Here is a 27681-nt window from a genome sequence, read left to right on the forward strand (position 1 = left end):
TAGCAATGCAGAGTCTTCAAGTACAATAGGCACCAGGAAAGAATAATATATAAAGTCAGTGAATGTCAGTGTACTCCGTATTAATTTCTTTTCATGATGTCAGTAAATGTCTTTTTGAATGTCCAAATGTTTTTATACATGTATTTGTAAGTGAATTGTTCTAAGAGTGTAATTTTTTATATTAAAATTTGTTTACTTCAACAGATATTTATCTGAGTTCAGTGAAGTTAAAGTCATCAGGTTCTTATGCTCAATTTTTCTTTTTATGCAGAGCTAACCAAGAACCTAGTAAAGTTTATTTTTTTTACTTGGTGTTTATAAAATTTGCTTAAGATAACATGGTGGTACCAAGATTCAGAGTAGTAATGTATAAATTGTTGAAAGCTGTTGATGCAGTAGTAGTGACTTGATTTTACAGCTAAAAGAAGATGGTTACCTTTGTTGGATGGATATGTTATATAACTGTTATGACATGATGGTTATTACGTACGTTTTACCCCTTTTAGAGGTACAGTACAGCAATTGTCTTATTACACGTCATTTTGTTGAATATGAAGTGAAAAAATTATTAGTTTGTTTCTTTCACATAGAAAGCTTTTATTTTTTGTAGTGTACTGACTTCTTTAAATATGCCTTAAAATCTTGAAAAGTAGAATATAGTTGGATAATTTACTTTTTAGGTTTAACCTACCACTGTAGTTAGAATATTTTTTAAAATTAACACTACAGTAGTTCTCCATCTTTTCATATGTGTAATTGATGGATCTGATAGATCTGAAAACTGTAATTTTTTAAAGAGATACTTTGCTTTTTTATGTAATACTTAGTCTCTCAATAATGCTTCAATTTCAGGTGCAGATGTATACTGGTAACTCCACTTTTGATCCTAGTCAAAGAGCTCCTTCAAATATGACATCAAACGACTGACACTGTTAATCCAAAGTCATTGTATTAAGTGTTGTTTCATGGTAAGTTATTAGGAAAGTGAAAAAACAAAAATGTATGGATTTCCCTTATTCTATACTAAAAATATCCATGAAAAAAATTGTTTTCAAGGTACTGAACCTTGCTCTTGCAAATGAATACAAATTTCATTTTTGCTCATATGCGGAACAAACCTTCGGTCTTAACAATAGGATAATTTCTAAGCGCTAGCTGATAACTGGTTAAAAACAATCAAAGACTGTAAGCAAGGAATCTGTGACATCTAACTACTCCTGCGCATATAAGAAAATAGCTGGTCAGAGACTGCGCACTACACTCCGTGACGTGCTCAGTCTTTCCTTAACCGCCTTGGAGAGTAGATGCTTTTGCTTTTGCTCTCCTTCCAAGCCAGTTGATTTGTGCGTGTGTTTCTTTTCTTTTCAGTGTGTTTGTGTGTGATTTTTTCTTTTTTTTATGGATTCCACCAAGTCTTCACGGCCTCATCAACGTATGTGCCTGGGCATTCGGGAAATACAAATTTCACTTCTTCTAACAAAGTTCAGTTCATAACATTACAAGCGACTTCCTTTGCTGATCTTCATTAATACAGTATTGGCTAAAAGTTTAAAGTACAGGGTGTTTCAAAATTAGAGCCCTCCCCTCTACAGCATAAACTAAAATTGATATGGACAAAAACAAAAGTAATTCAGAACAGGTATTTATTTAAGTTTCTCTCTGAGTGTTTAATATTTTGTGTGGCCTCCATCTGCCTGTACCACAGCCTGCATTCTTGAGGGGTATGATTTCAGCAAATCGCAAAAAAGCCGAGATCCAAACTCCATTTCCCTGAGCAGTTTGGTCACCTCTCTTCACAGGTTGTTGAGGGTTGGTATACCATCATAGTTCACTGTGCGCTCTTCAACTAGATCCTTTTAAGATACTACCAATGTTTTCACACACATCAAGGGGGATACTACCAATGTTTTCACACACATCAAGGGGTCAGGGGAGCTACCTGGAAATTCACTTGACAAGAAGAAATCGATACCGCTGTTTCGAAGCAGCTCCTGTGTCTGAAGAGCCTTGAAACATGGTGACTTATCATGCAAAAATATGACTTCTTCAACAGATAACACATTCTCAGGATCTTTGAGGAAAGGAAATACTCCACCAGTAAGCACAGTTTCTCTGAAGGTATTCACCACTCCATGACTGTCCTTTTTCTTTGATGATCCACATTAACCATTTGGCTGTGAAACAGAGAAAAATTCCCAAACATTCAGGAAATGTCACAACTTGGCGATAGCACACATCAACGCTGATATCATCCAACTTTGTATCCCAAATGATGTCATTTTTCTGATTTGGCTTCCTGACTGTGTAAATGAAGAATTCATCTGATGCAGCAACATGGAGAAAGTCAGCTTCATCCCAATCTTTAAGAAATGAACCACAAAACCATGCACTGTTTTCTCTCTGTTGCTGAGTGATGTTGGGCTTGCTGATAACATGAAATGGCTTGATACCAGATTTTTTCAACTCACGATATACAGCACCATAACTTCTCTTCTTTCCCCTTTATGTTTCTAGTTCAAGCACCAATTTATGTAAAGACTTTCTTGGTCTACCCACTGCCTCAACTATGATGTCATTTGACTCCTGGGACATCTTGACTCCTGGGAAAGGACTTCAGGCCTTCCAAGATTCTCACTCTTTTTGCGATGACAGTCATATGGATTTTTGTTCCAGTCTCTTTTTACAAAGGATTCATCTCTTTTAATGTATTAAGGTATCCAGAAACGTGAAATGAAGGATGCGCCAGCATCCCTGGCCTCTCTGAAGATTATAGCCCGGATTCGGTCAATCCATCTGATTTCCTCAGTCATTAGCCGTGGCTATATCTAATTTTGTCACTCAGTCTGAAAATACAAGAAATGTAAAATGAAAAATAGCTTAATAGAAACTTAAGATAATGTACTTGGAGATAGGCTATAGCAGAAAACTTGATAACTTTCCGTTTGTTCTGTGGAGGGGGGACCTCTAATTTCAGAACACCCAGTAATTAAAGTACAGCAGTAAAGCCCCATTTGAGAAGACTCCTTCTCTCACTTGCTTTTGTTAAGATTGTTGCTTGCATCGCTATTTTATCGTCATTTATTGCCAAGCAAATCTTGGAAAATAATCGGTACGTATTTTATATGTATGATAATTACAGAGACTAAGTGGTTTTATAAAATTTTTAAGGGGTGGGTTTTGTATGTTTAGTTTTGTCAGTATTACTGGGTTACTTACTATTTGTTTCATCACAGCTCATCGATCATATAATGCCCACATTCTCAATCTTGAATGTCCCCAGATTCACAATCTTTTGTGTTCAAGACAAGAGGAGTGATTGTTCAGTATGGACGACTTAGACCCACTGGTAGGAACCAACCACCCTCTTCTTTGTTCATGAGCCTATAGTGCTGTAAACAGTGATAGCAGAGTTTCCCCAGCATTTTTTTGCTTGGCAGTCTGTTGTCTTTACAACTTCCACTATATACACATATAGTTAATCACTGCTTATTTTTTGTAGATAATGATGTATAATTTTCTTGTGTGAACTTTGCATTCAGTGTTGCATAATTCATGCATATTATTTTCAAGTGTTTTTCAAGTATACAATACATACATATACTTTTTCATTACATGCTGCTAACCAATTAGTTGTTTTCTAATTAAAGCCAAGGTTGAGATTTTGTCGAGCTATTTCCCTTATTTTTACTATTAATTGATATCTTTAATATTTGTTGCTTTTAGTTTTCTGTAAAAGTAAACTATTGAGATGGCTATTTGTTTGTCCATCAATACTTTTTCTGTCTGCCTGTAGATCTTAAAAGCTACTGTGGCTAGAGGGCTGCTAATTGGTATGCTGATCATTCACCCTCCAATCATCAAACGTACTAAACTGCAGGCCTCTTGCCTTAGTAATTTTTTCATTTTATTTAAGGTTCACGTTAACCATGATTGTGTGTCTGGCACCACTATAGGTGGCAACAACACAGGCCGCCACTGGGCCCTGGCTGAAAGTTTCAGGGGCTGCAGCTGAGAGTTTCATAGGCCATTACTGGGAGTTTCATACAGCATAATACACTGTACAGAAAACATGATTATGCTAATGAAACTTCAGCTCATTTTTTACTTGTTTATCTGTGTAAATGATAATCTCTATTTTTTTGTGTATATCCCAATGAGGATATGTGTTTACACCTGTATTTTGTGAGTTTTGTATTTTCTACTATGGTGTTTCTGTGAAGTTTCATGTCCTTTCTCAAAACAGACCTTCACCTATTGTGCAGCACCTGTCATACCTTTGCCCACCCGTAATATATGTCGTGATTGATCTCTCACTCAGCATTTATAGTCGACCCCCTGGATTTGCGAGGGATAGAGAGACCACTACCCCCAGCAAAGAGCTAAAATCCATGAATACTTAACCCTCTTACGCCGAAGCCCTAAAAATCAAAACCTCTCCTGTATGCCGGCGCCTGTTTGGAGTGAGCGCGGAACCGGAAAAAATAATTTTTTCAAAAAATCACAGCGCGCTTAGTTTTGAAGATTAAGAGTTCATTTTTGGCTCATTTTTTTTTCATTGCCTGAAGTTTAGTATGCAATCATCAGAAATGAAAAATAATATCATTATCATATGTAAATAATGCGATATATGGTAACGAAAAAAAAAAAAAAAAATTCATAGATAATAGTATTCAAATCACGCTGTGCAAAAAACGGTCAAAGCTAACGAGTTACTTTTTTTTTCGTTGTATTGTACACTAAATTGCGATCCTTTTGATATATAATACATAGTAAAACAATAAAAGCAACACCGGAAAAATATTATCACAAAATGATGTACGAATTCGTAACGCACGGACGTAAAAAAATGTTATTTTCAAAAATTCACCGTAATTCTAAATAATGTTCTAGAGACTTCCAATTTGTTTCAAAATTAAGACAAATGATTGAATATTACGATACTGTAAGAGTTTTAGATTAGAATTGCAGATTTCGACCATTTCGGACGAGTTAAATTTGACCGAATGTCGAAATTTTAATATATATATTTTTTTATATGCACATATTTCGAAGATGGAAAAAGCTACAACCTTCAAGTATTTTTTATTGAATTCTTCATGAAATTGCGCACATTTTGATATATGAAACTCTATAAAAAGGCTAATATGAAAAGGAGCAAATATTAGGATAATGCGATGTACGTATTTCGGAGACTTGCGGCCGCGAATCGGCGCGCGGAGTGAAGATAAATATATTTTTCAAAAATTCACCATAAATCACAATATTGTTTTAGAGACTTCAAATTTGTTTCAAAATGAAAAAATGACGGAATATTACTAGGCCGTAAGAGTTTTTTAGCTTACAATTGCGTTTTTCAACTATTTCGGTAGAGTCAAATTTGACCGAACGTGGTTTTTTTTCTATTTATCGTGATTTATATGCAAATATTTCGAAAAAAGAGAAAGGCTACAACCTTCAATCATTTTTAGTTGTATTCTACATGAAATTGCGCACATTTTCATATATAAAACTTTATGTAACAGCTAATTTTAAATGGTGCAAACATTTCGACAATCGCACAAAAAAATTCTGATTTTTTCGGAAGAGTTACCGCGCGAACGTAATGTTTTTTTTTTCATAAATTCACCATAAATCGAAATATTGTGCTAGAGACTTCCAAGTCGTTGCAAAATGAAGGTAAATGATTAAATATTACTAGAATATAAGAGTTTTAGCTTACAATTGCGTTTTTCGACCATTTCGGTAGAGTCAAAGTTGACCGAAAGTTGAAATTTTTGCACTTAACGTTATTTATATGAAAATATTTCAAAACTGATAAAAGCTACAACCATGGGTTGTTTTTTGTTGTATTGTGCATGAAATTGCGCACATTTCCATATATAAAACTTTATGTAACGGCAAATTTAAAAGGGTGCAAACATGAGGACAATCGCACGAAAAAATTTATCGGAAGAGTTATCGCACGAACGTAAGGAAAAAGTTTTTTCATAAATTCACCATAAATCGAAATATTGTGCTAGAGACGTCCAATTTGTTGCAAAATGAAGGCAAATGATTGAATATTACTATAATATAAGAATTTTAGCTTACAATTGCGTTTCTCGACCATTTCTGTAGAGTCAAAGTTGACCGAAGGTTGAAATTTTTGCACTTATCGTTATTTATATGAAAATATTTCAAAATTGATAAAAGCTACAATCATGAGTATTTTTTTGTTGTATTTTACATGAAATTGCGCACATTTTCATATATAATACTTCATGTAAAGGATAATTTAAAATGGTGCAAAAATTATGTCAAAGTGACGAAATAATTTCCGAGATGTGTCACTGATACTTTTTAGTGCGATAAGAAAGAAATTCGCGCTTGCGCACCTGCGTAGCGATTATAAACAAAACAACGCCTTGATCCGTGAACTTCCAGCATCCCCCAAGGCGCGTGATACAAAAGTTTTCGGCTGGTAGGCCTATAAGTATTTTTCCGTGAAATTTAAAAAAAACTTTTTTGAGCCGACGTATGATACGTCCAATCGGCATACGGGAGACATTTTGACTCAACGTTTAATACGTCCAATCGGCGTAAGAGGGTTAACACCCCTCTAAAAATACTCATAACTGCCTATTTTGATAGTACAAACACCAAAAACCCCTCTAAAAATGCTTATATATTACCTGATTACATATTTTAATAGTAGTTTTATCATGAAAAATTTATTTAGTCATGAAAATAATATAAAAATACAGTATTTAGTGAATATTTCTCTATGAAAAATCCCACAAATAGGCAAATTTTCCATGAATAATGTTGTTATACATTCCACAGAAAAATCCACGATAGGTGAAGCCATGAATCCAGAACTGCAAATAGGTGGGGATTTACTGTTTATGAGGAGGTGGTTGTACCAGTCAAAACTAGAGAAGTGTCCTGTTGTATACCTGTTTGTTTCTTCTACTTCTGAATCATATGTTTTCTGGTCAACTTCTGGATCTTCATCTCTCTACTTAAGTTGTTAAAGTGACAGTCTTCAAGTTTATATGCCAGGTTATGGTGCCAACTCATCTGTACCTGCCTAGTGCTCACTAGAAATTCTTGCTGTGCCGAGTGGCCTGATTACCTGCACATGTCTCCCCTCTCCCCACTTTCTATGCCCAGTAACCAGTCTGTTCTGCCTTTGACTACTATGACCTTGCTTGTGGTACAACCTGCCCTGTTTATTATAGAAGATCAGAGGACTTCTTACTGCATTCAGAGGTAGTTTTCTCTTCAGTATTGGGAGTTATTTAAAACCACTTGCACCAGGTTATTGACTGTTCCTGATGCTGTTGAGTCTGTTGCTTCTGCAATGCCTGCTGCTTCTGCTGCTGCCGGTCACATGCAGTTCCTCTGCTTGCTGCTCCATCGGCACCTGTTACCACTTCTGCTAATGTGCCTTTTACTTTTCCTCTTGCTTGGTATGTTAGGTGCTCTTGCAGCACTTCAGCACTTCTGTGTCTGCTGTCTCCACTGTTCCCAACTACGCCTGAAGTCTCTATTGTTGCTGAGCATTCTGCTTTGTCTCTGGCAGCTGTACTTGCTGCTTCCCTTATTGCTGTTAAGCCACCTGTTTCAACTGATTTGCTTGTCTGCCTTTTCTGTCTCTCCTGGTTGACAAACCTCAGAATTTTTTGCAACAGCTAAGGTTAGATGATATTTTGCTGCTGAGCACCAATCACCTAGTGTTCCCTTCACTTGTGGGATCCCACTCCTGTTTCTGTGCAAGCAGTAGTGCATTTGCAGTCAAGGAAGAGCATTCTAAACAAACATAGCTTATCCTCTGAATCATTGGCATTGGTCAGGCAAATGCAGTGGCTGTGCCCATTTAACAAGAAAGTCAGTAGTTGGTCCTGCTGGCCATCTGGAGGATAGTACTGGTGGCCACAGCTATAATGATATTCAAAGGGATGATTTTTTAAAGAAGTCAGACTCTTTGATAGACACTGTTCATCAGTGTCCCATGCCCTCTTCAAGGGATGTGCTGTCTTTGAGTTCTGTGAATGTAACCAAACAGCAAGAGGAGAGAGACATTGTGGCAGGTAATACTGGGCCACTTTATGTCCCTGGAGAAACTCGTTTCAAACAGAAGAAATCGTCTTTATTCACTCCATTTGTAGCTGAATTGTCATTGGTCCTTTCCAGATTAGCTGACACATTATTTGATCCCCTTCAACAATGAAGTTTTGAAAGACCTAGAGTGGGGGCTCTCAAGCCACAATGTCCTTTAGGAAGTCTCACTGAGAACCCCGTCCACCCTCCTGGAGTTACTTCTGTTCTTAGTGCATCCTGCAAAGGTTAGAGAGCTCATCAGGCAGGAGAGTTTGCTTCAGGGACATGACCCCTGAAAAGGAAGAGAGTGCACATCAATGTGCTAGAGATGGTAGCATTGTGGCTAGTGCTTCAGACCTTCTAGCAATGTCTGAACTATAACTTGGTGGTTTGTTACAAGTGACAATACCACTGTAGTAGCCTACATCAATAAATAGCTGGGAATGATCTCCTCCTCATTATGCCAACTGGTCATCCAGATACACAAATGGGCGTTGTGTTAGGTACTTCATTAGCCACAAGAACTTCATGGCAGACCAACTGAGCCATCAGGACAAGGTCTTAGGGACAGAATGGTCTCTACACCAAGACAGCTGATGATCAGTCTGTTCACCACCAAACTGAATTGGAATCAATCTGCCTATGTGCTGCTAGTTCCAGACCCATGGGCAACAATGCAAGATGTATTTCAGAATCCATGGGATAACATGGATATCTATGTTTTTCCCCACGTTCATTCTCCTCTGCCAGGTACTCGAGTATTCATGACCCCAGGTCTTTGCATGCCATTGGTAACCCCTCCCTGACTATGTGCCGATTGGTACGCAGACCCCTTATTGTTCCTGGTAGATGTCCTGAGAGCCCTGTCCCATGGCCCACTCTTCAGTTGCAACCATACTTTCGCAGGTATCATCGAGCAGTGCCTAGGTGCTGTTTAAATTAAGATATAGTTAATGGTTTGTAATGAAAAAATTCAAATTTCAAAATAAAAATTTTTTAGAAGCACATATAACAAGGACACCCTGTTACTAAGGACCAGGGGGATATTCATGAGGCACAAACCTACCAGGAGGAGCAAATATTTTTCTTTCTCATACTGTTTTCGATGTGCAGGATTTTCTCAGACAACACAAGAAAGGCTAATGTAAAAATTAATGCATTTATATGAAAAATTCCTTTTATTTTTTAAACAATTGGTATGTTTCATTCCAGGAATGGTTTTTACCCTGAGTGTAAGTCAGTCAGCTGAAGAAATGGTTCTGCAGCATCATGAGTTTATAGCAGCCAGAGTTGTTAAAAGGTTGTGATGCTTAATTACTGGAATCCTTATATTAAGGTTTGTCCAATTATGTCTGAAGTCCAAGTACCATATATTGTTTACATTCCTTTGTGTTGCAATTTTATGATAATGCCATCTTCTGTATCATTCATAAAAGGAATGTTGTAGCATTTATAAACCTTTGTACTCTATGTATCTTAAGATTCAGTTATTTTATTCATGGAAAGATAAAGGGATTTATGTAATATGTAGAAGTACTGATTGTGATATTTGTCACATTATTTTACTAGAGTCACATTAATGGTGCCAAAAGTTTTATGTGGTTAAATTTATGTTCTTTCTATATTTTAGTCAAGAACATTTAGTGAAAAACTTGGATTTGCTCGACACAGTTGCTCTACATGTATACAGTTTAACCAGAATAATATAATTTTATTTGTGAATGCAAAATATCATAAGATATTATGGTTAATATTTACTTGTTAATATCGAAAAGTTAGTGGATGTGATTTAATTAAGAGCAATAGATGGTGAGCATGTAATGCAGCTGAAGGTAACTTGTGTCCATATAATTGTGGTTTTGTATCTTGTGTATAGAAAATATATAGTTATGCATAAGTACTTATTCTCTCAGTTTTCCATCTGGATAGCTGTACTTTCTGCTCTATGAGGCTAGTGCACGCTGCTGTAGACAAAAACATTTTGTAACAAAGATATTTTGTTGAAGAATATCCAGATTATTACTTCTCTCTGGATCACTGCTGCACTAATGCACACTGCTTTTGACAGCTGTCAGGTTAATTATCAGGAGTAGTGTATGCCAATCATGTATCAGAATACAGAGAAGCAATCATTCTGTCAATATTTAACATATAATTCAGTATAAATCACACTACTTTGCTTGGAGCAATGTACGACCTGCCTAAAAGTATCTGTGATCTGCCACTTCATGCTGTTGCTTTTTTTCTTACACAATTAGTAGCCAACTTTGGGTTTTTTAAGTTTAAGGATGACCTTAAGAGGAACAGTCCATTTTTTGTATGGCAAAGCCTGTGTCACACATGATTGTAGTCACATATCTGTTGTAATGCTGTTTGAATGTAAGCGGGTGTCCACAAGAGCGGTCTTTCATAAGAACAGTTTTAGGCTTTTGAACAGCATTTCTGTAGTATTTTAAGGACTTTTTATTTTGGCAATATTCTCTGTGGTGTAACATGTGTATTCTTTATAGCAGTATTTGAGTGAAAAATGACCCCTGCGGTGCAGCAGCAATGGGTTATGATGAAACCCAAATGCCATTGGAGCGAGTGAGTTAATTTACACAACAACACAAGTAATTTTTCTCAAACCATCATGAATTTGAAGTTCCCTCACCAGATTGACTAGGTAATGGTATACAAATTAGTATTTGGAGGACATCAAAAGCAACATTCAAAGAAATATCCTGTCCACTTACAACTGTTGTTTTCTCACTAGTAATTTGATCAAACTTATCTAAATGCTGTGTTCCTTCTTGAAATTGTAGACATTTACAAAGAAGTAATGGATATTTGCTTAGTTCCCTTCTGAAGACAAACTGGGAAAAAGAATTTTTTCATCACCAAATATTGGAGCTAAAACTTAGCTTATTTTGGGTTTTTATGTCAAGTGTTTAATGTATTTACAGGATTAAGATTTGATGATTGCATTTCTCTTCAGGTCAGCCCTAGGAGAGCATTTGTTGAAATTCTGTGTTCTGTTTAAGTTAACATGGTAATGACACATGAAAATTTCATTAGATACTATGATGGAATGGCCAAGTAGGAACTGTAATTTAATGAAAATCCACATTGTGATTTTCTGTGATTGGCTAGTGAGACAAAAATAGTTCTCCCATATTGTGGAGGATATTTTTAATATGAAATAAGTAAATGCCATACTGTGAATCAGTATAGCAGAAACATTTTTTTGCTCCCATATATCGCAATGCTAATGGTAATTTTGTTACATACTTGTTGTTATATCATTTTTTTAAGTTATCAGAATGTTGCCTAAAGGAGTAATGAAAATCTCGGGTGTTATCTAACTTTACAGCTAATCAAAGTTATAGTATATTAGGATTCTCTACCAGTTTTGAAGAAAATTTTCTTTTTGATTCCACTGTGTTGTGTGTGAGATGAGGTGCTGTTATTATAATTAGTAATGAGGGATGTTTCAAAATCCCTCCAGAAAAATTCCATCTGCAAGACATTGCTCCTTGAAGCCAGATGAATAAATTCATCCAAAAGTTTTTTTGGTGTGATGAATTCTCAAGATTGATATTAAATGTTACATTCATGTACATTTTTTCGTTGCTTGCCATTATAAGGCTCTGGGTTTTCAGTTATGCTTTTCCTGTATTTTCATTTTTAGCCGATCTTTAATGGGTTCAGGTTGTAAATAACTACCAGACTAGAGTATTTGTTATGTCATTCTACATGTAGATTATAAGTCTATTTACAGTCAGTGCCGTTTTCACTCTTCAGATCAGTTTTAATTCTTTTTTCCTTATAAGCCTCTGTTAGCACACTATACAGTATCTTGGCACTTGTGACTTCATGGAAAGATAATTACTTTTTATTATAACTGAACTTTTTATTTTTCTGATACTACTGTGACACACCCACACAGTTAAGTGTACGTGTGCGCATGGTGTTTTCTTTACAGAGGATGACTACTTCCTAAAGTATCTGGGAACTGATACTGTGTTGTATATGGACTCTTAGTGTGCTTTGTGATTGCTTTTGATACCATCTTTTATATATCATCCTCCAACCCATACTTCTGCTCATAGTTGTGAGTTTCCTGTGTCATGTATCTACAAGAATGTTTAAACGAACAAGTAAAATTACTGCATAGTCTATATATATTCATATATGTATTAAACATTTTCTGCAATTGCTTTAAGTATATTTATGTACGAATCTTTCATAACCATCCAGTTTGAGAATACTGAACTGTGACAGTCCCACTGTGAAATTGTAAATAATTTATTTTTATGTTAATGAGGTCAAGGAAAGAAATAGTTCTTGAATTTTTATAAATATGTTTTTCATTGGTGGTCACAACTGATCCTATGTATGTATAATAATAATAATAAGAAGTTTTCACACAGAGAAAGATGGGATATGCAACTTATGAAACCAACTACTATTATCTGGCCTAGACCCAAAGAAAACAAGAAAGGAGAAGAAAATGAAAGGTTGACACTGAAGGAACCAGGGAAACTTACCTTGTAAAAAGGTAGAAGGTTGTTCAAGTCACAAAAGATAGAAGAAAGAAGGGAACGGCAAAATTTGGCGGTAGAAAAATAAAAAGGACCACCTAATATATGCAATCCGGGTGTTGCTGATTTCCTTAGTAAATGTTGGAATAGGTGCTGTGGTAGGAAAGAGGTTGAATAACAGCTTTATCAAGTACAATCAAAGAACGGAATCTGTTACTAAAGTAGCATGTACAAGTTTTTGTTGAGTACAGATAAGCTAACTTAAAACAAGCTTTACTCTGCCAATAGGCATTCCAAAATGAAGTATAGCTACCACTTGAGTATCAAAGCTGCAATTGCAGTGTAAGTTACCCTGATTGTAGTAGTGCTTTCATAATATGCTAGTGAAGCTGCTTCCACTACAAGTAGACCAAATGTTGTGTCAGTGATTTTATCTTTTTCCAAAACCCATCAATTCTAGTAATTAGCGGGAAATTAATTTAATGATTATATTGAAACACTGAACCCATTGTTGAAATGTGGGTTCATTCCACATATAAGTAATATTGTCCTAAATTTTCACATTCATTTGACCCTTGGGTATTTAATTGCTGATTTGCTGGACTAGGTCCCAGAATGCAGAACAACACATACAAACAAGCATATTTTATTTCATTGTCCAGTTGGTAGCCAACAACAGTTATCAAGTACTGGAAACAATGCCTTAAAAGAATTTTTTTAGAATCTTTATCATTTTCAATATATACAATGACTAAATTTTTTTAATATGAATAGATATATACTAGGAAGAACCCCTGTGGGCCAGCTTTATGACGTTAAGAATGGTAACTCAGTGGCCTGTGGTTTGTGTTGCAAAGGAGGTCAGAAATTCCTCCTCCACTCAAGGTATTTTTATTCGGTGAAGTATCAGTATATATAGTACATAACACATTATCAAATTACTGTAATAGTAGTACAGAGGTAATAATGTGGTGTGTATGCTGGCACATTGCAAAGGGAACACAATTTTACATTTCACCTTCAGAGGATTGAGAGCTATATTATTTTGACTTTTGGGGGGTTTTCAGTATGAGTTGAAAACTTTTGATAGCTTTTACTGTGTTTATGGTTGTGCATTTTAATATAAAGAGGATATTTTTTTTTTATTTTGTAGAGGATACTAGGATTTCCTAGGAGCAGAGTCTTTGTTTAAAACTTCTTGATTTGAAGTAACTTCTTGTTGTTCTTTAGTCTTGCTGAGAACTTCTTGTATGGCTTGATCTGTCATCACCACTATTGTATGTAAAAAGTGGTTATCTGATTGAACAATTTGATGACTTTAATGCAAAGGTAACTTCCAAAATCTGGTTCCCTTTCCTTCAGTACACCTGGGAAATACTGTGGGAAAGTCAAGAACTTTTACATAATGTGGTTATGGTTGTGCATTTTGTTATGAAGGGGATATATCTTTTCAGTCATCAGAGGATACCAGGATTTATTATTTTCTAGAGGATACTACGATTTCCTAGGAGCAGAGTCTGTGTTTAAAACTTAATGGTCTAAAGTTACTTCTTGTACTTCGGTCTTGCAGAGTATACTTCTTGTATGGCTTGAGCTGTCATCATCGGTATTGTATATAAAAATTATTATCTGATGAAACAGCTAAACTTGCAAAAGCTGGTACCCTTTCCTTCAGTATACATGGGAATTAAGTATATGGAAAGTCAATAACTTTTTAAAGATGAATAGGAAGAATGAGGTACAATGAAAGCTTGAGTTCATCCATGCATCTTGATCAATTACAGTTCTGAATTTGCTTTATCAGGAGGTGCATTTGATTGTTGTGACCTTGTTCTAGGTCCATGCATTGTTTGCATTAATTAAGATTATTTATTCACATTCAGTCAAGTTTGATGAGTTTTAGCATTCACTATGGCCTTTGCCTGCATTCAATGTGGCCTTTGCCTGGGCCAGTCTGCTGTCATAGTGCTGAATGTGGCTTTGCCACATGTGACAGTTCAAGGAACATGAAATGTTGGATAATTTTTTCCCAGCTCCAGTGGATGGGAAAAATTATAAATGGTTGTCATGTATACTACTCCTCATACCCATCAAAATGGATATAGTAGTGCAGTTAAAGGAGAAAGGTTGAAACATTTTGAAATTCAAGAAACTTTGGCTTTGCCACCATCTTACCTGTCGTGAAAAACGGTGCCTCTTTGGACAAAACCATACAAGATGGGGAGACTTCCATGACTGTTTTCCCACCATGTTTTATGTAGTAAGAGAAAAGCTTGTGTACCTGGAATAGAACTGTGAACAAATAAGGCAAAAAATGAGAACTTTTAGACACATAAGTAAACCCATTAAGATTAAAATAATTATTTTTGTTCTTCGTTCTACCAGATATACACAAAGGAGGTATACTTCCAAGTGCTGTTTTATTTTTTTTTAATTTATTTATTTTGTTTGGTGATATATCAGATACGAGAGCAGGCAACGCTTCTAAAGAATGTTGTTTACCCCTACTTTCCCAGAATGTCTTGCTGGTACCTTTAGCTGTATGGGCCAGTTACAGCTTGATGTGGTTGTAAAGAGATGGTAAAGACAGCTGCTGCACTTGGGTTGTTTTCTGTTTTCATCCAATTTAATGCATATTTGGGTTTCCTCTCTGTTTTCAAAAGTCCTATGGCCCTGATGTTTCCGAAAGAGATTGCTTTTATTTAAGGAAACAGACTTCTGTTTTATTTTTCTGGGATTGTGCTGTACATGGGGTATTGCTATACTATTTTCATCTTGCTTCCTTTTTTCATTATAAAGAAAGAAAATTTTTGTTGACCATTACTGTGATACTTTTCAAAGCATACTACATATATACTAAATAATTTCATGTTATGAATTTAAAAATTATCCAGAAACCTTATTTTTTGGATTTTTTCTTTTTAATGAATAATGGAAAGGCAAGAAAGAGAACAAAACTTTACATTTGTGAGGCAGCCAGTCTAATATGTAAAAGGAAAATGATTTGAATTTGTTTTTTAGCCTGGTTTATGTTTTTCCAGTTTACTCATAATGTTTGTTAACAGTGCTCAAAGTGCTGATCAGAAAAAAGAAAGCACACTCCCTATTGTGCAATAGATTGCTGAAGTCATATTTTATATGACTTTACTCTAGTTTTCATTGAAAAATAATTACTTTTGCTTTACTCTTCATATTTGCTTTCAAAAAGCTGTGTAGAGACAATATGTAAGGTTGAGATTTCTGTTGAACTGCTTAACTTTTGATGATTTACAGTATGTGAATACCATAACAGTTTTTTAAGTATTTTTTCTTGCTGGAAAATTGCATCAGTGAAAGGGAATTAAGCAATGTTTTGTAATTGTGAAAAGTTTTCAGTAATTTAAGTAGTTTTTATCATTTTATCAGGGGTATTTTTTGTTCAGTATGCAGAAGTGGCAATGGTTTATATAACCACTGTATCGTTCCAAACAATGTATTGGTTTACATGTGCAACATTTTTACTTTTGTATCTTCTGTGAAGATATGACGTTTAGAAGTTTAAAGATTCCAGTTTTGATCCTTTTGCATCAAGCCAAATATTTATGTTGTGCATCTGTGTTACAGGTAATGCTGATATATTTTAGTTGATGTACTACATAAACTAAAGTATTTGAGTTCATTTTAATGAAATAAGTCTGTCATAAACTACCTTGTTTTTCCTTTCTAAATTTTATTTCTTATCTTTTTTTTTTTTTTTTTTTATAAAACCTGGAGAATAATGCAGAGGATTTAAGTATGTAGTCCGCCCAATAATGTATTAAGCATTAGCTCTTTTTTCCAAGCTGTATTATATTTAAGAAAAAAATATCAAATCTTTCATCTTTATAATGGGACTGTCTGAGTCTGTTAAGAATATGGTATAAACATATCATTTTGATTATTGGTGCTGTGATACACATTGGATTATCTTTAATAGTTCTGTGAATATTTCATGATTGAATTCAATGGTTATCTTACTGTATACAGTAAAACATAGTATTTATTTTAGCACAAAATACTGTACTGCATAATGTAATGCATTGGTTTTATTGATGCAAGTACATATAGAGTATTTAAATACTGTATTGAAAGTTTTGAATCTTGATTAGGCTGCATCTAATTTCTTTTGGCCTTGAGAAAATCATTTAAACCTTTTATGTTGGTCGAAAAATCATTTTAACTTATGTGAGAAGGATTTGCTGATTAAACGATATTTTACGTATAGATTTGATTTTTCGTATTTCCACTTAAGTTTGATATTTATGTTATATGCGGTATATTTGAGTTTTAATATTATAGATTATATTGCTTCATTGCTAAAACAACTTTAAACATTTGTAATTCAGGTTTCCAAGCTTTTATTTACTAAAATGCTAGCTTGACATGTTCACCCTTTAACACTACTGTTTCTACTGTTTCTACAGTTATGGAGGAAGCTTTGTAACAAGATTAGTTTTAATGATAAGCAACCAACCTTTGGATAGATAATGTTTGGCTTATCAGCAAATCAACAATGTGTGTGTGTGTTGAAATTGCAATGACTTTAAAAACACTAGCACTAAGTAGACTTTCACTTGTCAATTATTTGAGATTGCTTCAGTGTTGTAGTATGATATACATTTTTTGTCAGTAATTAATCTTAAAAATTTTATTTATAGAGACTGTGATTAGTGAATTCTGTATAATACAAGTGTGATATTTAGAATTATGTTATTCAGGTGGAAATATAAAGAAAAGGTACTGTACTGTGGAGTTAACTTTCTTTTCATGATTTTCTTGTATGACTCATAATTTGAATATGGTTTGATATCTTGATAATTATAAAAATAGAGGAAAGAATGAAAGAATATACGTACGTATAGATGGCATTGAGTTGTCTACATTTAGGGGTAGTGTCTGCTTATGTCAATTTGTGAGGCATGTGTTGAAAATGCCAGGTATTTGTCTTCTGTGTGCTTGAATAATTGCCTGTGTGATGGTCTTCTGTTAACACCTTTGGGGCAAATGTAGCTTCACTATGGGAGATAGAATACAGTCTAATTATATAAGTTTGCAATCAAAAGTGTCTTTTGATATTGAAAGATAGGCCTTTCTTTCCCATTCAAATATTGATTTTGCAAAATAGAAAAAAAGAGGGAATTTAAGTCCATTTGAATACACAAATACACAAAGTTTGAAACAATTTATGCTTATTAGTTAGAATGCCTTCAGTTTAGACCTTCTGTTACACATCTCTGGTGCAAAGACTGGTTAAAAGTCAGAGCATTTTGCAAGTGTTGATGTAGGCTGGATTATTCTACTTCAAAGTGAGTTTAACAAGACCACTAAGCCATTTTTAGACTTTCATAGGGCCAGAATTATTTTTTGTTGAATAAAAAGGGAAAATTATTGCAAGACAGAATTAAAGAAACTGGGGAGTAATGGAACAGTCTGCTCATTTTCAGTAGATATTCAGGAGGATTCTGCCCCCTTAATATGGATTAAAGATTCATGTAATAATACTTTTCTATCTTTGGAAAGTAAGAATTTTGATTTTTGTTTACTCAAAAGACCATTTGTATGCCTAGCCAAAATTATTTCCCATATAAATTTATCAAATGTCATTTTGCTTAATTAATTTACATATATGTAGTATATGATGCCTGTTGCCTGTGAAATCTGCAATACGAATGGAGCAAGGAAGTGAAGAATTAGCATTACTAGTTCTTTTAACAAATTATCTTTATGCATAAGAAGAAAATTATGGGATCTCTGTCTGACCTCAAGATATTTAAGCCTTTTCAAATGTATAACCATACGTATATACATTATTAAATTTTGTAACTTGTAGCTTATTTATAACAGTTCTTTGCTGCTCACAAACTGAACATTGCAGACAAATGTTTTTTGCAGTTAGGCATGTCTGGAGAATTAAACATTCATCATTTTTTTTTTATTGCTAGGTAGTGCAAATGCACATGAATTTTCTATACGCAAAATGCAAGATATGCATAATTAAAGGTAATTTTACTGTAGTTGTTTATTTCGTGTAATTCTAACATTTGAAAGAAGCATTGTTGTAGACAATGCTGTTAAGTACCATAAAGTTTTGTGCATTTGATTGATTGGATAGTTGGTAACAAACTTTAGTAGTGAAATTACAACTTTATAGCTCTTACATAAGTAGGAAGTACATGTAGATTGTGTCCTGCCATAAGATAGACTGAATCAGAATAATAGTTGTTGCTCATGAAATTTTCAGTGCCTCTCTGTACCTAATACTAGTTTTAAGCCCCTATATTTATATCAGTGAAGCATGAGAAACAGAGTTGTTTTTGTACAAAGATACAAACCATTGCCTTCATTCTGTAGTTACTTTTGTAACTCAAAGAGCAAGCTGACTTTGGTGATTATGTTGAAAGCATCTAATTTTAGGATGGTCAGGACTGCTCCTCTGGTGGGTTATGCCCTTACTTTCCTTACTCCTTCAGTCATGGTTATGCTTCAATCTGTAGTGACTGCATATCTAACTAGTAATTTATTTCTAAATTAAATCCTTCTGTTGCCACCACTGATTTATACTTCTTATTTCATCTCTATTTCTGTAGTTGCTCACATCACTCTGTTTTGTTATTTCAAAGGCAATAGGTGCTTAGTATCAGGTAGTGCCATAGCATAGTAGTAGCCTGTTGCTTTTGTGAAGATACTCTAGTTCATCTGTAAAAATCATACTTCTTTACACTCAGTTCTTCATTTAAGAGCTTATGTAGGCTTCTTGTCATCTTGTTTTCAGAAAAAAGAACCATCATTACTTTGGTGTGATTTTTGTAGGAATAAAAACTGAACTAATGAATAAATGAGTGGACTGCTTTTGACTTAGGACAAACTTGTTTTTGGTAGCCATTGTGAGTCCTCTAAGGGAGTTACACTCATGCCCCCCCCAGGGGTCAAGGATCACCCTTTGTTCGGAGGAATGCTTCTTGGGGATGCTGAAGATTGGTGGCAAATGTAGCCATCTTTCATTATGGTCCCCTTTAAAAAAAAAAACTACTTTAGGGCAGCGATACAGTGAGACCACCTCTACCCTAGGCCTTTGAGAATTATGCTGTGTCCCCCAAGGATAGGACTTCCACTGCATGTTATGCTGTAGAAGACAACACCAACCATGCAAGTCCTATAGGGCTCCACCTTCTCCATTCCTTGTAAGACACAGCCCAGGAGTTAAGTTTCTTTCTCATGGAAAGTATCTTGTTTGCTTTGAAATGGGTGCTATTGCTATTGTTGCCCTTTCTTCTGTTGTCAGAGGGGTCTTTTAGTAGTGAGTGGAGGCTTCTATGGCTCTGATTCACATCAAGTTTTCTTAGTCTAAGGAAGAGAAAACTCTCAAGGGTAATGTTTCTTAGATTCTTCTTTGTCAAGAACAGTATACAGTATATTGTGCAATTCTGTTGTTGGGCTCATTCAGTGAGTTGTGCAACAGCACTTCCAGAAAGTCAAAGAGTGTTTTGGCTACTGCAGTCAACAGTGTTCTAGAAGACACTGAAGGTTCTTCAATAGGTGGAGTCTAGCATAAAATTCAACCATGGCTATCCTGAGATTTTTCTTGTAGGGTGCCAAAATGGAGAGTAGCCATGCCCAATGAGAGCTTTTTCCTCTCATAAGGGAGGACAAATGTTGCTCGTTCCCCTGTAGCACTATCAGATACTGGTATGGTGGAGATCATAATAATGATAATACGTATTATTATTGTTGTTAGCCAAAGCTTCTGTATTAATATATCCATCTACAGTCTTAGGAATTGTGGTCCTTTACTTGAATGCTCACAAATGAATGCTTTCATTTATTTATTTATTTATAAATTTATTTGTTCATTTATTTATGTACATACCTATTTACATATACAATTTAATTTTAATTTTTTAATAATATTTTGTACATTTAACTGAAGCTATTGTGTTATCCATTTTCGTCCTTGATGCTCTTTTTCATGTGCTATACGCATGTACTTACATTCTGTTCTGTGGAGTCATGCTAGATGACCTATGAACACCCAATAGCCATTTCCCTTCAGTTGCTCCATGTGAAATGGACAGAATTATATGTCATAAGATGAAAAATCGTCATTCTACTTCACCATATTTTATTGTTTTATTTATTGTCTACCTTAGGAAAAGGCAAAAACTTACCTGCAGGCGAAACATCACCGCAGTTTCCCCTTGATGCTCCTAATTTCACAACAACTTTCATTTTACAGAATGTTGTCATGGAACACTGTCAACTTTGGCTGAATACAGCAACTGAAATCCCACCATTCCTTTTTAAGCTTCATTCCCCATATGTACTACCTAGTTTATCATTTACATTGTGCCATACATTCCTCAGCATAGGCAGTAATGAAGGTTTTTGGTTATACATATCTCTTTGGCTCCAACTGCATTGCTTTCAGCCTTTTACTTTTTATGAGTTCCCTTTGATCTTGTTACTTAAAATTCTAACTTTAATTTTCCCCTGCTCCAATTTTTACCTAAAATTTAGAGCACTTCCTATGAGCAAGGTCTCTGAAAGTCTTGAAATATGACTGAATGATCTATTTGAACTCATTTATAATATGTAATGATAATGCAGTCTCGTGAAGTAAACTTCGTACTACTTGTGAACATTTGTTTTAATTACAACATTTATCTTTGGTTTTGCCTCTACCAAATGTAATAACATATTGCATATCGTTCTAATTGGTCCTATATGAGAAGTTAAGTTGAAAGTCTTTATCCTCCTTTGATCTTTATTCCAGAGGCATTAGAAAACAAGAGGCAAAGGATTTGAGGATATAGAAAAATAAAGGTATACCAAATGCATTATTTTCCTTACTTTCTGGGATAACAGAGACTTTAGATATTCATAAGTTCTTGAGACATCCTGACCTTTGAAGTAACAAAAGTGTCACTAATAAGTCAATGGTTTGTTTTCTACATATATAGAATTTTTTTTTCTTTTATAAAATTACATTTAATGTGTGTAGTATTTTCCTTTTACGTATTTGAGAAATTTTGTTTTAGATAAAGTGAAAAACTGCTGAGTCCTGATAATTCCAATAAGAGTAAAATATAACCTTAAGAAGCAGTGTCTTTTTCTGATAAAAGTTATTTCTTTAATGTCTACTACTCTCCTTATTGGAACACAAACAGAAAATTGTTAATTGTCCATCAGTTAGATTTAGTTATAAGTTAGGTTTGTGAAATACATGCCTATGTCTCAATCATTAATTAATTTCCATTTACCCTATTTACCACTTGTATAAAATTGTTACCAATAGCTGATTCTATATGTATGTAGTTGTTAACGGTTTTTAGGTTTTCAACACATTTTCCTCTCACTTTTAAAATGTCAATGAAATCCTTCTCCCTCCCTAGCCCAAGGCTGGCATATGACCAGTGGATTTGCTCGTGCTTTGTCTAAAGTGCATCAGTGTACTTATTGTGATAAACAAAAGTAGTAAGTAAATGATGTGTATGAAAAAAGAGAATTAACAGTTTTTACCAAGTTATCCTGTGGGAGATTACTTCCAGTAATTGCACGAGCATAAAGAAACTAAACAGTCTTTATGGAGATACAGTGGAATTTCTAGCGATTATCTAGAAAAGATAAGTCTAATAACATCAAATGTATACAGTATATTAGTTGCACTAAAGATAAAGTTTCTTATGGCATTATCAAGTAGGTTTCTAGATGGTATACCCTGTTCCATATACCACTAGTATCCACTATCCCATGTGGCACAAGTAGTAAGAGCTCAATGTCTCATTAAAAATGTAGGTTAATGATGAAAACAACTACAATTAATATGGTTATGTTTTCTTTTATTCCTTATTTTCTGCTCAATCTTTTTATGAAGCCATCTTCACTTATGTATTCTGTGTCACGTTGTGTGTGGTTAGTGTGTTTTTCATAATTTCCTTGGTTCCATAACCTTAAAATACAATTACATTAAGGCATACCTTCCTTTTCTCATGTTCCAAAGTTGATGTCCCTCCCCCCCTTCCTTTTTTTTTGTGCAAAAATTTATGTGGACTGTGAATAAGATGATCAAAGTTATCAGTTCTGGGACATATTAATGACCATCTCCAAGTTAATATTTTTTGTCCATTAGTTAATACTGTACCAGAAATATAATAAATCAATGACAAATATTTGTACACAAACATTTCTTAACGTTATATGTATTACTGTTTTTATGTAAAACACAACAAATATGTTGTTCCTGTGTAAAGAAGTGCTATAATTTTGTGTTATATCAGAGGTGCTTTAAAATCTGGTACTTTTCCAGTAATAGTACACACCCAAAAAACATGTTAGTGTATGTAGCGTCATTTTGTGAAACTGACCATAGGTCATTTAGCACGGTGAAATCCTCTACATTGTCAATTATTTCGTACATATCAGTCAATGGTTGAAGTGCATCATCAGTTTTTTTTTTTTTTTTTTTTTTTTTTTTTTTTTTTTTTTTTCTCTCCAAGAGCACTTTTGTGCCATCTTTTTTATGAGGGTTAGATTTCTTAATGTAAAGGTGTTTGCATAAGATTCTTTCATTGCAGTGAAATGATTTTGTGGATGTATCATGCATTCTTTGGTTGTGAAGAGGAAGAGTATTCTAGTCACTTCAGTCAAGAAAAAAAAGCATTTTTGAAGTATTTCACTTCATACCTTTATGAACTTATTTTATACAACTGTGAACATATTTATTGGTGATCAAAAGTGCTAAATCATATACAGTAGAAGATTTAATTGTTATAACATAATGTGTGTTTTAAGGGTACATATGATAGTCTTCCAAATTTTTTCATGTCATACCTGTATATTGCTGAAAGTAGAATTTTTTCCATTACCGAGTTTGTTTTGCTGTAATGTTTGTGAACGGTACGTTTATTCTCATATTTTTGTGTATATTGATGTAAATGCTGTACCAGAAACGTAGGTACACTCGTGTGTATGTGAATATCTCCACAGTAGAGTTTAATTTCAAGTCTGTACTATATGCATCACATAGAGATTTAATTCTTGACTAGATTGGATGTCAAATTTAATAAAATATAAGAAGGCAGAAGCTTTTCCCTATCACTCTTGTTTTACAGTGTCTACAATGTTCATTTCAACAATGTCCAGAAATATCATCATGCTTCAGCAAGTGATATAGAAGTTAATACTGATAATGTACTGCGTTATTATTATTTGACTGGGCATCTTTCTCAATGGCATATGTCTTGGCTACTCAAATTCTAAAATATACTTTCCTTTTTAAGTTTCGCACTTTGGTGAAAAAATAAAAAACAATTCCAGTATTTCATGTACACACTCTGTTTATAGTGAAGTTAATGACAGTTAATTATGCTATTTATTGAAAGTCTTGAGACCCTTTTTACCAGTAAAAGCCAACAAAAATTACCATCAATGGTTTTTATTGTTGTTTAAGTAAATTGGCCACCAGATTCTTGACTTATTTGTAAACATTATGTCCACTAATTTTGCATTCTAGTGTATACTATTCTATGTAATTTTTTTGTTCTCAGGAACACCTTCATCTTGAAAGTACTCAAAACCAATTTGTTAGCCTCAGTGGACTGGTTGGTATGGTGATGGCGTCCCACCTCTGTGGTCGCGAGTTCAATTCTCGGCCATTCCATTGAGAAGTGAGATGTGTATTTCTGGTGATAGAAGTTCACTCTCGACATGGTTCGGAAGTCACGTAAAGCTGTTGGTCCCTTTGCTGAATAACCACTGGTTCCATGCAACGTAAAAACACCATACAAACAACCAATCATTCAGAGAAAAAAAAAATACACTCGGTTATACTTACTTTCATTCTTTTCATGCATATGGAACTTATTAATCATGGTAGACACAGTGTTTCTGTTAATTTTCATTCAGATCATGTGACTCCCACTGACCTAGAGAAGTTAGTTTTTATTAAGCGCCTTTTTCATGGTTCATTTATACAATGGCTATACTACTATATCAGGTTTGGCCAGGGTGAGATCCCCATATTTATTTTTAATAATATATTTATACTGTATTAAATACAGGCTGAAATTTCCACGCCTAAATTATTTGGGGAAATTTTTAATAGTACACTAAGTGGTGATGTTGCCCTTGTATGATTCCCAGGGACTTATCAAATTTACTCTGTCTGAAGATTTTGTTAATGTGTCTTTCATCTTCCCTATTTTACAGTTTTTCTTTTATTGATAATGCTTCTCATTGTGACATCAAATTGTTTTCCTCGAGCTTTTCATGCATGTTCTGACGTGATTGGCAGTGTCCTTCATTAGTGCCTTAAACCTTTTGGATTGCTCGCACCACAGCTGCTCGGTTCATCGGGTAAAGATCAGTCTAATAAACCGAATGGCATCTCTCTACACTAGTTTCTTACATCTTGTGAAAAATCAAACTCTCAAAAAATTCTCATTGCTTATGCCTCCTCTAAAACTATAGTTTTCAGGTTGGCCCTGCCCTTATTGTAAAATCTTGTGACTCATGGAAGCCCATTCTTAATATCTCGTAATCTCATGAGCCAAGAATAAACGAAACTTTTGCAAATGCATTTGTTATCTAACACTACGGAAATGATAATTAATGCTAATTTCCATTCATATCTATGGCTGACGGGGGCAGAAAGGAAAGTGACAACACATCATGAAAGGATTGTATAGAGGCCTTTTGTAAATTATGTCAGCATTCCCTAAGACTTATGTTCACATGTTTTCCTTCATAATTGGATTTATTTTTAGTTCATGAAAAGTTCATCTCATCAGAAACCCCGCTCATTTGTGTAAATTGTCCTTCATTCTTTTTATACTGTTATGAATATTGCTTTACATCACCTGCGGTACTAAACAGAGATTGTGAACTCGAGAACTATATTCAGTTCAATTAAGTTAGATTCTGGAGCACTTTACACTCATCTGTTTCACAAGCTTTATCTTTAAAGCTTAAATGCAAATAATACATTAGTAAGACAGAAAGATCTCTTCAACGAAAGTGTGATTTCAGGTGAAGAGAAAGTACTCATCGAAATACTGATCTAGCCACTGCAAATAAATTAATTTCTGTGACAATAAGTCATACGTAAAAACGTTTTATGATAAGTTATAGGGGAGGCTACTTTCTCCCCCTTAGACTTAAGAAACTTGTCATAAAAGTCATATGTTGCTGACAATCAGTGTTTACTAACGACAGGAATTTAATTCATGAATAATGGCCCAGGTTGGTGACACTGAAATTCGACTCTGTAATTCTTATTTCGTTTAAAACGCAAATGGAATTTCCTGCAACTTACAACAAAACATTTGTAGTCTTTCTCTTTCATTTACAGAACTTTGGTCTCTCCTGGTGTTTACGTTAATGACCATGACCTTTTTTCAGTGGAGACTTTTCCGAGGTAGTCTTCCAAGAAATTAGTTTCCCACTCACAAAGTTCATTTCAATCACAGATATGCCACTACACGCCATTCCAGTAATATTGGTAATACCCTTTCAAAACTCGTTATCGATTCTTAAAGCTGGAGTCTAATAAACTTGAGCATCCCGATGCCAGGCTTAGCCACTCAATTAACGTCTACGTCAATGAAGACAAAATAGCGGTTATTAACATCAGGACAGTTGCTAAATATACATGGTTTTTTTTCCTGTATATTAATATATATTGAATTTCAGAATAGCTTTAAGCTGTCAGTGATTTTGTCACGATTCGTTCTATAATTTCTGGATCAATGCAAGTGAAGGACTGTGACAAATTGTAATCAATTGATAATCTCATTCTTATAACCGTTGCGCGCTTTGAGCGTAATGAAAGTCGCATACTCCACCAACTGTAACGAATTTCTTGGCCAAAGCTAGAACTAAGCACAATATGAACCCGGGAGGGTGGAAGTTAAGTGCACAGTGACAGCGATCGATATCGGAGAAGTTTACAGACTGATCAAGTATCCCCCTCCATCGTCCGTTCACTTGCACCTTTACCCTCTTTCGCTGCAACCTTACATTCTTTGATTACATCAGATGCGGATTTAATCGTTATCCATGAAATTGGCTCATAGTTGTAAGTACGTACCTGAGGTTTTCCTTGAAAGCATCATCAGTCGTTTATCATTATAGCGAAATATTCAAGTGAATACTTTACTTATCTTGAAGTCAGTTATTAATTACGACTCGCATCTTTGGTCGTCGTTCGTGAAATCAGCTCGTATGAAATTACCTGTGTAAGCCTTGCTTAAAATAATTTACTGTGCGTAATTACAAATTACTTCCTGCATAATGACATAGTTTTCATTGCTTTTCGTCGTATAAAACTAAAAATTTTGAGTTAATACTATATCAAACAAGATGGATAACGGCCACAAAGTTAGCATGCTTGCCAAGAATGAAGGCATTGAATTCTACATAGATTGACTTTGATGTTTGATAGGCAAGGGATTCGATCCCACCGTCCTGCACCAGTCGACCCATCTGTGAATGTGTACCAACGATAGTCGATAGCAGTGTCGGAGAAAGTTCATGAGGCACAGTCATCCAAACCATGTTGAGAATTGAAAAGACGACACTTTCGGACGCCTCCTCCTACAGTAAAGTGGTAAAAGAGGCCTCTACACGATCATTTTTCTTTCGCAAAAGGGCATCAACAATGGACCCCGTTCGCACTCAAAAGCTCAAGTGTTCAAGACGAGTCGTCATGAGGTTGCGAAACACCTGTTGATTTGGCGTTCTTAGAATATAATTGCATCTCAGAATGTCTGCTGAAGATAACCGATGAATATGTATTTTTTATTTTGTTTGCTCACCTACTGTTATCACTGGACCAATTAAATTGAAAGATAGAAACCTGTTTTGAAACTAATGTCTTGGTACTGAATTGCTGATAAACTGAGAATAAATAAATGTTTCTCACAAAAGCCCAAACATTCGTTAGGGATTCTCGTATCTTGAAAGCCGCAAGAAAGTTAATTTGTTTTTATTCGACCAAATTCGAATAAATTCGAGAGTATGTCTGATTACGAACAGCGCTCTTTGCTTAGGTCAGTGTAAAACG

The 27681-nt window shown here is 34.7% G+C and overlaps 1 protein-coding gene across 2 annotated transcripts in view; it reads left to right on the plus strand.

Moving 5' to 3' along the window:
* LOC135198755 (uncharacterized protein C3orf18 homolog) overlaps positions 1–23703 on the plus strand; it is a 98361-nt gene extending 74658 nt beyond the window's left edge. For both annotated transcript variants that reach the window (XM_064226639.1, XM_064226640.1), the window contains exons 5-6: positions 853–968; positions 9295–23703. In XM_064226639.1, coding sequence (XP_064082709.1) covers positions 853–927 — 75 coding nt within the window. In that variant the 3' untranslated portion in view covers positions 928–968; positions 9295–23703. The remainder of the gene's footprint in view (positions 1–852; positions 969–9294) is intronic.
* Positions 23704–27681: the final 3978 nt, after the last annotated feature.

This window comes from Macrobrachium nipponense, chromosome 22 (assembly GCF_015104395.2).
Source record: "Macrobrachium nipponense isolate FS-2020 chromosome 22, ASM1510439v2, whole genome shotgun sequence".
NCBI classification, from domain to species: Eukaryota; Metazoa; Arthropoda; class Malacostraca; order Decapoda; family Palaemonidae; genus Macrobrachium; species Macrobrachium nipponense.